The following is a 15,337-nucleotide window of genomic DNA, read 5'->3' on the forward strand; positions in this document are numbered from 1 at the left end:
AATTCTGTTGCGGAATTCGTGGGGCCACTTTGTAACATTTGCTTTTATTTGACCAACGAATGATTGGAGGCAATGAATCTCCAGGAAGACTCGTTCGGGAGAAGATCTGTGTCCATGTTTTGTAACTAAGATGCAGATTAGAGTTTTGCTTCCTTGTTCAATGGACTGTAACCGGTCAGTTGGCATTTCCGAATAAGTAACTCCGCAGCGAAGGCCTTCTTCCTTTCACTAATATACTTTTGACTGTGCAAATTTCCGCCCATGTTGGCGGTAAACACAGCCTGGCCATACTTGCTATTAGGACCGCACAAAATTAACAGGCACGGGTGGTCGAATCTCCATCCTAGAATGATTTTCACTCTCCTCTTCTCTTAGTACATGACATCCTCATTTCTGATTCTGTTTTCCAGTGCAAGCATGCCGACGGCAGCAGGATTGGCCGGGACAAATGCGAGGCCAGAGTACACCCATAGTCGCAAATTGTACTGATGGAAGTGTCAGCTAACCAGGGGAAGATTGTGCTTCCTTCAGTGCTTCAAAATATCAGGGAGTTTCCTCCTCCACCTTCAGTCGGTAATAACCGTCTCAGTTGATCCAGATCACTTACCCTTTTCGAGACATTTCTGCGATGAAACATCCAGGAGTGACACTGTCGAGCACACTGCTCTCATCAGACAGGTCAGACTCCTCAAAGTAACCCCAGGACGCCCGGGGCATAACTGATACCCTAAAACTCCACCAAAGTTACAATAGGAAAGCCGACAAGCATCCAGGCTAGTCAATCATTCAAGCAATTCAGCAAAAGCCGATGAGTGTTCAGGCACGCCACAGAAGCACGAGCGAGTATGATCAGCGTTCAGGCATTGCATAGAATAGAAGGACATGTTGATGGGTGCTCACTAAACACCCAGATCGATGTCAGAAAGTGTCCTTTAAATAGCGCGGGGCCGTTGTAACTTTTGCACTCGCACGCACTTGCTTGTTGCGCTGAAGCTGTTGTGCTCCTTGTCGGTGATTTCTTATTCTGGCACCAGGCACTGGAGTGGCAACGGTAGTTAGATATAACAGCTCTAAAGCATGAAAAATCAGTCATCGAACCCGATTAAAGACAACATGGAGGTGGGGGCGAGCGCGCTCACACACAGGTTCGTCGTCCAAATCTTTCTGCACTGGAGCGGGACGTTTAATTTCTATTCCTGACCTTGTCCATTGATTCTAAACAGCCTAGAATTTTTTCCATACTGTCCCTGGGATTCCTGAAAGAGTATTACTGTGCTGCTGTCAGGCTACTGATACAAGTCTGTGCTAAACAAGGGAATGGATGCTTGTTCCTAATTCACCTGGAAAACTGTTCCAATCTGCTGTTAGTCGCATCACCAGTCACTCAAGAAAACCTTGTCTACCGTATGTCCTTGTTTCAGAAGAAACCTGTTGTACTTTTGGTTTTTGGACCCTTGTCCGATTGCTACCCCACACTGTGAGTAACAAAGCCTCATTTTCAACTTACATGAGGGGTTCCATGGTGGAGTTTTGAGCGTTAATCTTCTTCTTGGTAGCAGAGAGTTCTTTTAGCATTTCCTTGTGACACTATTTTAAACTTGTCACAAAAACTCATCTCCAGAAGAGGAAAACTTGGCTTTAGTTGACTTCATTTAAAAAAATATCACCGTCTGCGGTGAAGCAAGCCATCAACAACGCATAAGGAAGAGACAGGTTAAAAAAACAAGGACAACTTTGCACAGTGCCGTGTAAATTGCTAACTACCTCCAACGATGCTTTTTCCGACGATGGGGACATTCGGTTGACTGCAGCTCTGACTTCATCCAGCTCCGGCTCTCTTGATTCCAACTCTTTTTCCAAACGCCGATAAAAGTCCTCAAAGTCCGCCACGTGTTCTGTGGTTGTGCCCATACACGCATGCTCGACCAAAGCGCGCTCGATACGTTGATTTAACCATTCGGATAACTGCAAGGTAAATGTGAAGGAATTGGTATAAATCAGCGGTGACTACGTTGTCTGGTAAATTCAACTACCCCACTTTGGATTCTGTGAAATTAGGTGACTTGTCTTGTCGTGTAATCTTGTCGATTTAGAGATAAGACATACCAGTTAGCAACAAACTAAAGTGTGGTTTTCAAATTTACTTTGAGATATGATCATCATCAACAACACATTTTCTTTGTTCCACTCTAATGTTTCCCCGTCGTAAGAGATGACGTCGTAAACTAAGCTCCCAAGGAGACGAAAATAACTTTCTATTGCCATATGCAACATGTGTGCTCCATTGGTGCTTGGTATAACTGAAGTACACACAAGCGCCCGTCTAACAATAAGTGGAAACTGAATGAGTTTCTGAATGTTTGATCTTTTCTGCAAACTTCGACTTACCATTTCTATTCTCGTATATACTTCTTGTCGCTTCTGTGCTTTCATGCTTCGTTCCTGATAGGCGGAAAAGAGCAAGCGACATCGTGCAATTCCGTCTTCAATCTCTTTAAGTTTGTTAGTCGCTGCATTGATGGGGACGGATGAAACGCCATGATCCAATGCAACAACGGAGGGTGTCACACCTATCTGTGTTCTGAGTGAGGATTGTGCGAAGCTGTCATCTTGAATTGAACGTAGATCACTCAAGGTTTGACGCAGTCCGGGGACTCGAACCTCCAAATCGTTCAGACGCTCGAAGAACGAGTCTTCGAGACCACTGGGTGGATATTCATGCGTCTGTTTCATATCAGCTTCCAGCTGGTAGATTTGCTTGAGCAACTTGAAGTTTTAAAGGGATTAAATATGAGGAAGGTTACCGAGATTGGGTGCGATTGGAGACTCCATGAAACCATGTAATGGAAACATTTTCAGTTTTTTTTCATAAGGGAAAGTACTCACAAGGTTGCTGAAAACTTTTCGACAGCCCACGACCGGTTTCGCCCTTCTTAGGGCTCATCAGGTTGGCGCAGTCCCCGAGTTTCTGTCATCCTTATGTTCTACTTGAATCCGAATCGGGCTGATTGCAACAAATATACTTAGTTGCAAATCAATTTGGTGTTCACGGGAGACTCACCTGAATCTTTCGTTTATGATGTTCAGGTTCTCCCAGTATGTTGAACTATGACTTCAACTGTGACCTTAATGGTAGAATACTGAGGGGTTCAAATAACACTGTCCTTCCGCCACTTCAATTCTTTTCAAAGGTGTTTCGTCTCGTATATTATGAGAAGGCTCATACAGACAAAGCAGCTTGCTTCCTTCTTGGTCCACATTCACTTTTAACCGCTTTGCTTGACCTATTTCAGTAGTTGGTTCCACTTGCCAAAATTTTGCAAGCGTAGGCACTCACCACTTACCAGATTTTTGTTCACATTGGTGCCTGTGCCAATCATCCTCTTAGACAGCATCGTTTCTGTCGGCCCGTGATCTTCCTATGCAGTTCACAAGACCTCCCGCTTGCACTGAATCACTGATATCTAAGTTTCTGGCATAGAGAGGATTTACTGGTAAAAACCGGGAGATTTAGGAATTCGATTCTGTCTTTGCACTGTTTTATAGACTGTGATCCCTAGAATGGAAAGGCTATCTTATGAACTGTTCAGAACGCCAGTTTTTGGTCGCATTGAAAAAACTAATGTTTATGGGAGTGTAGGTATTTAGTCTGTGTAAATTTAGTTGCTGGATGCGGTGTTCTGTATACACGGTTGTATCGAGATGAGTAAAAATACTTTCGCAAAGGTTAAATGTAAAACCACAGTTAGTGTACTTACAACATTGCATTCGCTGTAGTAAATAACACCGGTATGAAGTTGACGCCGCCTGTGTTCGATGCGATCCAGAAACTCCCAAATATAGGCTTCTGTGGTACGCATCCGACTGGATAGCTGTGCGTATGCTCCATGCGTCTCTTTCCAAGTCACTTCATTGTCCATGTGTGCGTCATCTAATTCTTCCTCACGTTCCAACAGACCGTACTGTGTGTAGGCCTGGCGCAATTCTGTTTCCAGTTGCTGTTGTTCAGTTTCCAAAGTTTCAAATACAGTGCGCAGCGGAGCGGTCGGTCTCTGCTGTGTGCTGGAAGCTTGTTGGAGATGTCGCATCAAACGAGTGTGCATGTTTTGCATTTCTTGTACCTCCTCAATCAAAGCCATCAAATTTTCTAGATGTGACTGACATTCGGAAAGGCTCGTACCAAGCTGATTCTCAGAAAGTCGTGGTTCTCCGACCTTCGTTGCAGATTGAGGGAATAGAAAGACAGGACGGATAAGTTCCTATAAAAACTGCCTGTATGGGTGTACGTTCAAATATTGGTTGGTTCTAAGTCTGGTGCGTTGAAATTTCATTACTTTTTAGCAATGCACTCCGCTACAAATAGCATACAGTTTCAGAAATTATCTCTCATCAATCACCATATTTTTTAAAAACATGTTTGAACATCTACTTTTGACGCTGTAGCTGTGGTAAACAGTGGCCAAAATAGGATCTCCCTTCATTCGCGGTCCTGAGTCCTGATCAGTAAACCTTACAAAGCAGAAATCCTGAAGGTTTCTGGCAAGAAATCATCGGAGTTCCGAAATTGATGGGTTATTCAGATAATATAACCAAACTCACTTTAACGAACCAATCCACGATGCGTTCAAGTTCGGCTTCCATAGATATAACTGCTAGTCTGAGCTGAAGCAGTCTGTCTCGCCTATTCCACACAAGTTCGGCGTGTCTTCTTGCAGCCCCTCCTTTAGCTGTAACAGCTGCAATGCGTTCGCGAGCTTCCACACTGGCGCGCGCAGCGACTGAGGTTGCGGAGCATGAACCGGACGGACCGGCTTGATTGGACAGTCGACCCAACAAGTCTAGTAAGGCGTTGGCCGCGTTCAGCATTCGATGTGATGGTTCAATCAGACAAGCGTTTTTGAGTGCTTCGTGTTCCTAGGTACGGTAAAGTGTATGTGAATTAGGAATGTTATTTAAAAAACGATTTGATACCATGCACAGCCTATATATATAATGAGTCCCAGCGCGACAATGATCAGACTTCAGTCCACTGATTTGATTTTTTATTACATTGAGCATCTAAAAGAAAGAATGACATGACCCTAAATTTTGACGAGCAGGTTAGCATAAATGTCAGTTGGCCAAAAATGCTTAGTTGATGCTATAATAAATCAAATTCTCATTTTATGTTCTTCAGCTTTGGACTTCACATTCTCTCTCTATACCACTTAGAGGACCGTTACAGTGCGTATGGCTGAATGACAACTTACATCAATCAAGCGTTGAACAGATGTCACATCGTGTCCCCAACCGGCGTTGTTACAAACCGTCTCTACATGTTGAGCTTGGGTTACTGCATCTTCAGCAGAGGAGTAGCATTCCACAGCCAGCTCCAGTAGATGTCCCCGTTGAGTCAAAACCCCAAGTAGGTCACGCCAAGCACGATTCAGTGATTCGGCCATGGCTGCATAGACTTGTGTCTGGCTTTCTGAGGTTTGCTGTGTGACTAGATCATCTGCTCGAGATAGCAACTGAGATATTTGATCCTGCTTTACCTGAAAAAAATATAAGGAATAGACTATCATGTAACTGTTCAATACCACTCGAAAATAAACCATGGTTTAATTGCTGTGTGATTTTTTCACGTTCAAAAGAAACATAGTCTTTCATACATGTAGGGTTCGTTTGATTCGATTAGGCAATGGAAAGTGCACTTCGTCCCGATTTGCACTCATAAGGTGAAAATAGCGAGATCGCTCACGTCTTCTCAGTGTCTCTAATAGCTTACGCTATTTACCAAGCCAAGGAATCACTCTGGTATATGGCGCACTCCGTTTAAACTGTATGGACGTATGTCATCAAAGGGAGGCTGGCGAATGGTTGGGTGAAAAAGTGACCTGGTGCTCAATTCCTGACTGCCTTCCGAATCGGAACGTTGGGGCAAAGTATCGCTTGATACAACATACAGTTTCGTAAAATGATTTATTAAGCTCGGGAAGCTTAGCAACTGTCATCACCATCATCATCATCACCATCATCATCACCATCATCATCATCATCATCATCATCATCATCATCATCATCGAAAGCATAACATCAGTGTCCAACACCGGTGCTTCACTGCCGCACAACCATGACACTAACTCAGCAACCGAGCCACGCCGATATGTCACCGTGGTTTTAGGGCCCACATGATGAGTGGTACCAAAGAATCACCGGCGTGGACAAATATATGTGAGTTTATAACCCATTGTTTATCCGGTAGTGAACCGATCCACCTCAAATAAATCATACTGGGCCAGATTGAGAACACGCTTACGGGAAACAGCGGTATGATCATGGATAACTCGGTTCCGGCCGTCGTACCTTTATTCATACAAATCTATACTAGTCCCGGTTTGTCTTCCAGTTAGTCTACCCATAAATTTAGCTAAAATTCACCCCTCGCCCTCAAGAACAGTGATTTGCGATAATCAGCTGGTTCCGGGTGGTAGATAATTCGAAGGACGAGTGGTATCAAACGTTCTGGCTGAATAACTGGAATGCGTAAGACTGTGATTGTTGAATCGCAAAAAGCCAAATTTTCGAGCTTTCTAATGAACAACTGAGTAATCAGAGCTTTTTTGAGGGTAGATACATAGCTAGTACTTACTTTTTGACTAGAGATGATAAAAAAGCCAATTGGATGACATGTGCAAAAGATCATAAGAGCGCGGTGACCAGGTCGCGCTCTCCTTCTGAGGGGCGGATAAAAGTTGCCAGACGTCGGTAGTCGAAAGCTAACTTAGTTTCATGACAACTTAAGCACACCAGACTTACCACTAGTTTCTCGCACAAGTGATTGTGAATTTCCAGTAGTCCTCTTGCCTCATCTGCGTTCGCACCAATATCGTACAGATCGGGTTCCATGCGTTGTATGCGCACCCTGATCCAGTTGCCGCACTGCAAAATGAAAGCAAATTAGTGAACCGTCAACCAGAGTTTGTCTAATCTGGGTAAATTAAGTTGTGGTCATATCAGAACTAAGATACAAAACCAAAAGTAAAGCCAGAAAAGTGGTTGGTGAAGTTATGCGACGTTTGCACCACAATATTGTCAAACAATTCGAGGTCCATACCAAAATATTATTTTTTATTTGTGAGCATACTGTGCTCAAGTGCTTACGAATTTTCATTTGGAGAAAGAACAGCACTCCTCGGACACGTCGGTCCTCAAGAACAGAATGACTTTTCGATGAGATAATTTACCAGCTTGAGACTGTCTCGAGTGGGAGTGTCCGCCCGCAATCGAAGGGCGGAGCCTTTCTGGATCCCTAAATGCTTAAGTTTTTCCCCAGGGTGTGAACCACTTAAACGATCGTTGTCGTAAGCAATGATGGTTCATCATGGCACCATATTTTCTTGACGCGACTTGGCCGTATTCAGTTTACCGTTTAGCCAAAAAATATTCGCACAGCTCACCTAAGTGGAATGTACCATAAGTGGAATGCCGATTCTATTAAAAAACTGAACTCTGAGCTGAAGCCACGTGTTAACTCCAAGCTTATAGAGTTCCGGATAACCAAAATCCCTTTCGTCACTATAGCAGAAAGTATGTTTTTGGAGAATAGTCGCGTCCTTTTGTTCCTTGGTCATTTCTAATAATAGACGAGACAAAGGATGATGACTACTAACTAGGCCCACCACGATGTACTACAGTGTTTCTGTCATGGACATGCAGAAGCATTGGCGGATCCATTCAAGTTAAAGCGAAATGTCCCATGATGTTATATGCTTATTCGGGGGACATTTAGGATGCCTCTGATAGTGGTCCTATAAGGTGTGGTACCCTATTTGATGTGTTCGGTTGGATTTTGTGCAAATCATTCACCACTATCGGTGCGATTTGTTTTTCATACTTCACTTTTGGTGACCCAAATAAGCCCTCAAGTTGTGGCCTGGCAAGGTCGACTGCTGCGAGGCCGAACTCTGTAAAACATTATGGGAGAGCTGTTAATGGAGTAACCCGAATTCAGATTACGAATTCGTTGGCCATCTGGCTCTTCACGTTTCCTCTGTCAAAGTAATAGCATGCAACCATGTACATTAGGAAACATGCGGTAGTTTGCTCTTTTTTGTATCACGTGTCTAAATTTAGTGCTGCAATGTATTGCAATCCAAATGACTGCATCTTTGTTATATTTTTTTAACTACTCGTTGGGTTTGGATGGAATTCTGTGTGGAAGAAGAAGTGTCACAGATTTTTTTCTTACCACACCAGGAGGAGTGTCCGATAATGAAACGTCATCTGCATTGGTGTAATGTCTGTGTGGTAGCTCCACAATCACCAATGCACCGTTACGCTCTGCTTCACTCTCCAACAACGCACTGGTAAAGTCTCCTCGATTGGTGATGAAGCATTTACGACCAGATTGCCCAGCTCAACCAACAATCTGATCTTTTAACATACTCCTCAAGATAATTACTTTCTAACTGTTCTGGATCCGAATCCGTTGACAGAAGATGGCTACTCTTATTTGAGTTAGGGAGAAACCCACGTGTTACCGTGCACCACTATAACAGAGAGAAGGTGATGCAAAGGAGGAGAATCGACATCACTTTAAATCTTTACTCTGTTGTTACCTGAATTGCTTGCTAGTACTGAATGTTAAGTCCTCTCTATTATTCATTCTTTCTTCAATGACTGCTTGAAATCAAACATAACGTAGCCCAATTTCCTGGTGCCCGAATAAATAGTTCTCAACCCAAAGCACAGCCATGAAAATGCAGAAACGAATGTTGTAGCTAGGCATACGAAATCCGACCATTTGACATCCAAATGAATTATGTTTGGAGAAAGTTACTTTCTCGGCATCTTTAAACTAGGATGGCAAAGTACATACTGTGGCAATTAACCCATATCTATTGGGTCACCCTCAGAAAAACTTGACAGAGAAGGGTCGAGAAATAACCGGTCTGACTATGTAGCTGGACCTCTTAGTTCGGAATGCAACTCATTAGGGTGACAGGGTAGAACCATATATGAATTCTACTCCTAACAATGGCCACTTTGTGGAACTGATCTTGTTGCTGTGTGCACGACGTTTGCTTTGGTATTTTCTAATCTATCAAACTGGTCATTTCTGCATAAGTTTCCAAAGAAAGAAAGCGCTATTATGCATCGCTTGTGTAAGTGAACATTCTGTACATAAAGAAGGTAACACTCAGAATTCCCCGTGCATCATTGCAAGAAACATGTTCACGTGAAGTAAATGAGCTAATTAGAATAGATGGAGACGAAAACACGTGGCAGAGGAAAAGTAGGGCGCTTAAATAGTACAGAGATATGCATTAGGCCAACGGTGAATAATCAACTCCTCGTGCACAACTGACTACTAAGAAAGACCCACAAATTGACGCTAGAGTAAGGACCATGGTAGACGACAGATGGTCAAATAAAAAGGTTTCAATAATTAGCCCATGAGTAACGCTCGTTTAGGATTCAGTCAGTTGAACGAAAATTTGCATATGCTTTGCTTAACCGAATTACAAAACTTATGCGGGATAAATAACTGCTTCCGCTGAGACTTCAGTAACCGGCTTTCCCTTACCCGCGATGTTATCTGTTAGTTCACATCAGTTTTAAAATATTGAAAAATTTCCTGCGATGGATTCACAACAGCCATCACATTTCTGAAGACGATAACATAGTCTGCGCGCTTATCGTAGCAAGCAGTTCTTAAAATTATGGAAGTAACCATCATGTGCGCTTGTATTCCATTAACCTCGTTGTGATCTGCTATCCCCTTTAGGAAGCAACGAGCATAATGTCAACGCGGACATCCTCTCCGCTCACGAAATCGTGAATTCTCACCCGTCCTTCCGGGACCGGTGCTTGTGGTTACCAATATAAGTCAGTAAATATAGTGGGAATCGCACAACAAATAGTTTTCCATACTCATGCAAGGACAGTGACGATAAAATGACGATGTTCCGCGCCTTTTGCAAGAAGTTGAGGCGAAGCACATGTCTTCAGGTGAAAGCATAGGGAGCTACGCCAAGCTATCTCACATCTCACTTTTCGAATAATTCAATGGCATTCCAAGTTGGGGCATCAGTTAGTAAGTAACTGGTGCTATGTGAACCGTAATGCTCTTTTGAAATAATGCTGCTCGGTGCAAATTACGGAGAACTAAGTTGTTATATAACAAGATATCTCAAAACACGAACGGCAATGATCATTTCGGGCTATTTGTCCCTCCACGAGTAAGTCGCTGTGAAATTGCTTTTACTGTTATTTTCCAGAAGCTATAATTCTGATCCGACTACTAGCTCTATCCTAGTTCGCTGGATTTGGAATTCAGTCGAAGTTTGTGGGGACAGATGTGGCCAGACATCGAGAAAGCTTAATTAAATCGTCCTAATGAAGGCTCCTAGAGATGGTTTCTTCGGTGTCAGGTAAATCCATAGACCAAACTAAATAAGTACAGCTTTAACTTGCGCTTCCAACATTCTACTTCTCATGCACGGACATACCAAGCCAAAGTAGATTCACAGAGCACTTCCAACTGGGCTATAGCCTAAAGATCACGTGGTGTTGTGAATCCTATAGCAGTAAGAATCGATCAAGGGATAATTAGAGGACGAGAGAAAAAATCGCGCAAGTAAAACGTCAAGGAAAGAAATTCACATGACTGGATAGCCAAAGCTACCGAAAATAGAGTCACAGTGTACCATTACTGATTTTTTCTGTCCATTACCCTGTTCGCCCGTAAATAATGTCCGTTTCGCATATCAAATTTAACAAAGTCACCAGCTTTCTCCTAAGTGCACATTTTACTACATTTAACCGAAACCTCACAGGCGTTCATATAAATGGTCCAACACGTTACCGTCGGGCCTTTCCATGCAAGTTTACCGAATGCTGATTATTGTGACAACGTAATTCGTACCAAGCCAAGCACATTATAGTATCAGATAGGCAGGTGAACTTCGAAAAGAGGGACTGTCACGTGTTTTTATTGGGGAGGGGTGTCTAGTATCAGAGGGACTGTTAGTCTACCGAAGTGGCATAAAATTTAAGTTAGGCCTGAGATAGCTGCAGTGTGTCTGTTCTTCCCCTCTCGTCTTATTAGTTGGTAGTGGCGCATTCCATCCGAGGGACGTGACAGTGTAGCTTGTAGTGGTCACTGATCTATACACGAAATTGCAGGCTTGTCACTATTGACCTGTCCTAGTCTGCCAGTCGCCCTCAGCTAGAGGTTTCCGTCTGATTAGGTGTCCGTTCTCTCTCTATGTGTGTGCATATTCTGTGACATTGACAAACACAAACCAACAACGACGGTCTCGTTTTATGTAGTATTGCTTCATCAGATCCTGGTTTTCCAAGCTGAAAGAAGAACAACGAGCTAAATTCAGTCATGCTCTCTAAAGCTCATCATATCTAACCGAAAACTGTACAATGTCAACGCTTCTTTCCGTCTAACTTTATTTCTTGTGGCCTTATTTACGCATGATTTTGGAACAGCGGTTTCCATTTTAGGGATCCTAATACACCGTACGGGGATATTTACCAGCTGTCACAGCAAACCCCCCTAATTGAAAGATGAATTTAACTCGTCGAGATAGAAGCGTAGACGGTAGTGGACGATAGAGAGTATGAGATATCACTGGTTCGAATCCCTGGAAAGATCCGTAAGATGTGCACTGCCGGTGATTCTCATAATAGCGGAAAGAAAGAAATTCCAACTAAAATTTCAAAATCTTCTCACTTCCTACAAACAAAGGGATTTTACAAACTTCCACAAAAATGTCAGTATTGTGGTTTAATGGCTATAAGGAGAGGAGCTGTTGAAATCTTTCAGATAGTGTACTAAGTCTTAGGAAAGGCGGCTTCATTGCGGAAAAAGGCTGCAACAAACATTTGCTGGTCTTATGAAATGGTTCGTTAGATCACAATATATTTTTGAGCACACGTGGCAAGACTGCCAGGACAGAATATCAAGACATAAGCAAAGAGTAGAGCAAGTCGAGTTGTAATTGACAGAAGGTCTGAGATGAGACAGTTGCCTCTTGATTCCTGTAAAGCTGACCTCTTGGAATACGCAGCACCAAGATAAGTGATATTTCAGTGTTTCTGGTTCTTACTTTCCAGTCTATGTGGTAACAAGACTGAATGAAATTCGCGTTTGCGATTCCAGTGATATGAGATGTGTTCAATTTGATTGCATTGGATAGCACTTCAATGAAAGTTACTCAGGAAAGAAAATGGTTTGCAGCCCTTTCAAATGATAAAGATGTTCTATTTAAGCCAGAATAGGAAACTCCCAGGCTGCATGGCAACAATTTCACAGACGTCTAATTACAGCGAGGACCAAGCTATGGTATTTATTTAAGGAGTATAAGACCTATGCATATTATTGTGTACTCATTAATATCAAGTGACTACTGTACATAACATACGCATGTTTATTATATTGTACGTTCCATACACAGTAATTTTAAAACAAAAAGATCAAATATACGCTGAATTCAAACAGGGATACTTTTCAAATCGGCCTGAAAATGTGGACATCCGTTCCATATTTTATCTTTTCAACCATGCTTCGTCTTCCTCATTAACTCTCCATCTGAAGTTGTTTAGCGACTCGCTTTTTCAGGACCATTCACTTTATACTTTTACATTCAAACCATATTCTAGGGCAGTAAAATAAGAAAAGGTTGCTGGATTGAGCGAAATTTTACCGTCATTAATTTTTCCGTACTCTGTGCAATACCGTTTTAAGTGTAAACTCAGGTGTCGGTGCTTTGTCGAAGGCCGATTTTATCGAAACACCGCTTGCTATTGAGCAGTCACTCGGTGGCTGTATATCTGAAGTTGCAGCTGTTGGTCAACTCTTTTTTACTCAGAAATCATTTTGCATGGTTCAGCATTACATTGGGGGGTGGATTTAGTCGTGTTTTTCGGTGGAGTTTATTTCGTGGCCTGCATCAGTTTTTCCTGATAATTTTAATGCTTTTTATTCGATCCTAAGTTGTCAGAGTGTGGTAAAACTTCTGAGAAGAGCTTCAAGTTCACCATGAATTTCATGTAAATGGCTATTTACCATAATTCCGTTCAATTGTACTCAAATAGTTTATATCTGAATGATCACCTGTTCGCTTGTTCAGTTATTCTGTCAAGTTGGGCCAGGAACAAAGTTCGCTCTTCTTCGGTGTCCCCATGGTGTACAGAAGTTAGGATCGCCTATTGCTGTAATTAAAGCTTGAGAAAAGGTGAACATTGCTGAGTTCACCATCAGTAGTAGATATGTGTTGAGTAACATAATGCATGCAGTTGGCTCATTCTGGTTTCTTTGAGGAATTGGTCCGATTGGGGAGTGACAGGGCGAAAACTGAACTACTTCTGATTTCACGGTTGGCTTTCACCTAGTAAACCGCACATGGTGTAAGTGAAACCTAAAAATATAGAAACTTATCCTTATCCGCTGGAGACAGCCTATTAAAATGACCACTGTAAAGTGATACCCATGACAGACCCCCTCAGACACCCCCAGAGAGGGTACTCCCCAAGAAAATCCATATATGTTTTCCACAAGCTTCTTGCACATATCATTGAAAAGTTAGAAACCCCAGCTGAAGAATTCGTTGGTTGGATCTTAACCCTAAAAACGATCGGTGAAAAGACACGAAAACGCCTTTGAAGCGCTGAATGACACCTGTGCATGGCGTAACTTTATGAAGCAAGTCAACTAACTCAATTTACGATGTTTACAAGCCTGGATGGTCCGGCTGAAAAATGAACATCCAGAATCCTGTCACGTGGCATTGAATTATGGCTATTCCCAGGACCTTGACTTGCAAAATCCAAACATAGAAATAACTCTAGTTATCACAGAATGCTCCAAGATCTTATTTCTTGCTTCTGAGGTATATTGGAGACATCGGAGGTAGAAGTATTGTCGACGGCAACAAACAACTAGTAAGGGCTGGCCATCAACTGCCATATAACAATGAGGAAAGAACGTTTTCGTGAAAAGTGAAAAGAATGGGAGAGTGCGGAGATCCACTGCGAAGATGCTTGGTATCTTTCGAAGAAAATCAGAAGCTATGAACTGATGGCACCTGAGAATTATTTTATAGGTAATTCTATATCAACAGGATAGACTTACCATGCTTCGCGAGCTTTAGTCAGCACAAGCTAAACGTACAACGATGGGAACTGACAGAAAGGCCCTTACTGGAACCAGTCACATGCTCCATACTCCAGTGTTTTAAGCAGCGCGTAAGTCTCAGCCAGGAGGCAGCAAAGTTTCAATACCACTCGGCGTTATTGTCACCGCTCTCATACGGTGCTGGAATAGAATAGTGGCACATGTTTCAACTACCTTAATCTGATAAGGTGTATCCAATTCTCCCGAATCGTCGCGCGTCATCCACTTACGAACTATTCGGTTGTGACAATTCTGCAGCCGACCATCTCCATCCATGCTGCAAAGTCACTGCTTATCAAACGTTCCGTAGGGAACAGAAGTATGCGACCGACAGAACATTCTCATTTGCAAATTAAGCTCGCGCTAACAATAGACTCATGTAAAGCTGTTGTTTCTGATATTCTTCCGGCTTTTGGGGATTACTCTTACCTGACGAGCCCCAAAAAGGGGAGAAAAAATAGGATGTGAAAGAGATTCCAGCAAATTTCAGAGTAGGGTGTTCTACCAAGAAGTAATCTTCCAGGTCAAGGCGACTCTCGGGTGTGCCACTTTCTGCTGTTGCGCGGCCAGGGCCTTCTCAAGGTAAAGTTACTAGAGAATTGAGTAAAGTTTGCACATCCAAACCTTATCCAAACGAAAAAAAGTAGCAGCCTCTTCGGGGACGATCATGTTTGATATTGCAAGTTCGTTTTATCAGCGAAAATCAAACTCGGACCAAGATATTGCTTATGGTAAAACGTTGAAACAAACAGGTGGTCACAACTGACGTCGATAATCATATCCGAGGCAACGAGAATTGAAAACAGTTTGGTATGAAGCAGTGTTCGAAAGTCTAAGATATACGGCCTTATTTGTACCGTATGTATATCAAGGGAAAAGCAGTCATTTGGCCACCATGCGTTATCCTTAAAATTAAATTTCTGAAGATACTCAAAGCATTTTGTGCGACTTCCCCAGGAATCTGCTTCTGCAGGCAACTTTTGGTTTATATTTGGGACAAGTCATGTGTGAAGTAGGGCCAAATCACGTACTCATCCTGGAAACTCATTCGTAGTTCCACTTGAACCGACTAAACGTGTGCTTTGCCCTGCCATCGGTAAATTAGCCACCAACAGATATGTACTCGTTTAAGGCCAATCCAAAGTAATCCCGAAGGTTCGCAGTGAC

At 42.6% G+C, this 15,337-nt stretch overlaps 1 protein-coding gene across 1 annotated transcript in view; it reads right to left on the minus strand.

The window, feature by feature from the left end:
* Positions 1 to 15,337, minus strand: part of T265_03109 (hypothetical protein) — a gene marked incomplete at both ends in the record, with an annotated part of 72,353 nt that overhangs the window by 51,005 nt on the left and 6,011 nt on the right. Inside the window, 6 exons of the mRNA XM_009167514.1 lie at positions 1,741 to 2,007; positions 2,389 to 2,745; positions 3,759 to 4,259; positions 4,600 to 4,914; positions 5,250 to 5,534; positions 6,799 to 6,921. Coding sequence (XP_009165778.1) covers positions 1,741 to 2,007; positions 2,389 to 2,745; positions 3,759 to 4,259; positions 4,600 to 4,914; positions 5,250 to 5,534; positions 6,799 to 6,921 — 1,848 coding nt within the window. The remainder of the gene's footprint in view (positions 1 to 1,740; positions 2,008 to 2,388; positions 2,746 to 3,758; positions 4,260 to 4,599; positions 4,915 to 5,249; positions 5,535 to 6,798; positions 6,922 to 15,337) is intronic.

The sequence above is a fragment of the Opisthorchis viverrini genome (assembly GCF_000715545.1).
Source record: "Opisthorchis viverrini unplaced genomic scaffold opera_v5_42, whole genome shotgun sequence".
In the NCBI taxonomy this organism is placed as follows: domain Eukaryota; kingdom Metazoa; phylum Platyhelminthes; class Trematoda; order Opisthorchiida; family Opisthorchiidae; genus Opisthorchis; species Opisthorchis viverrini.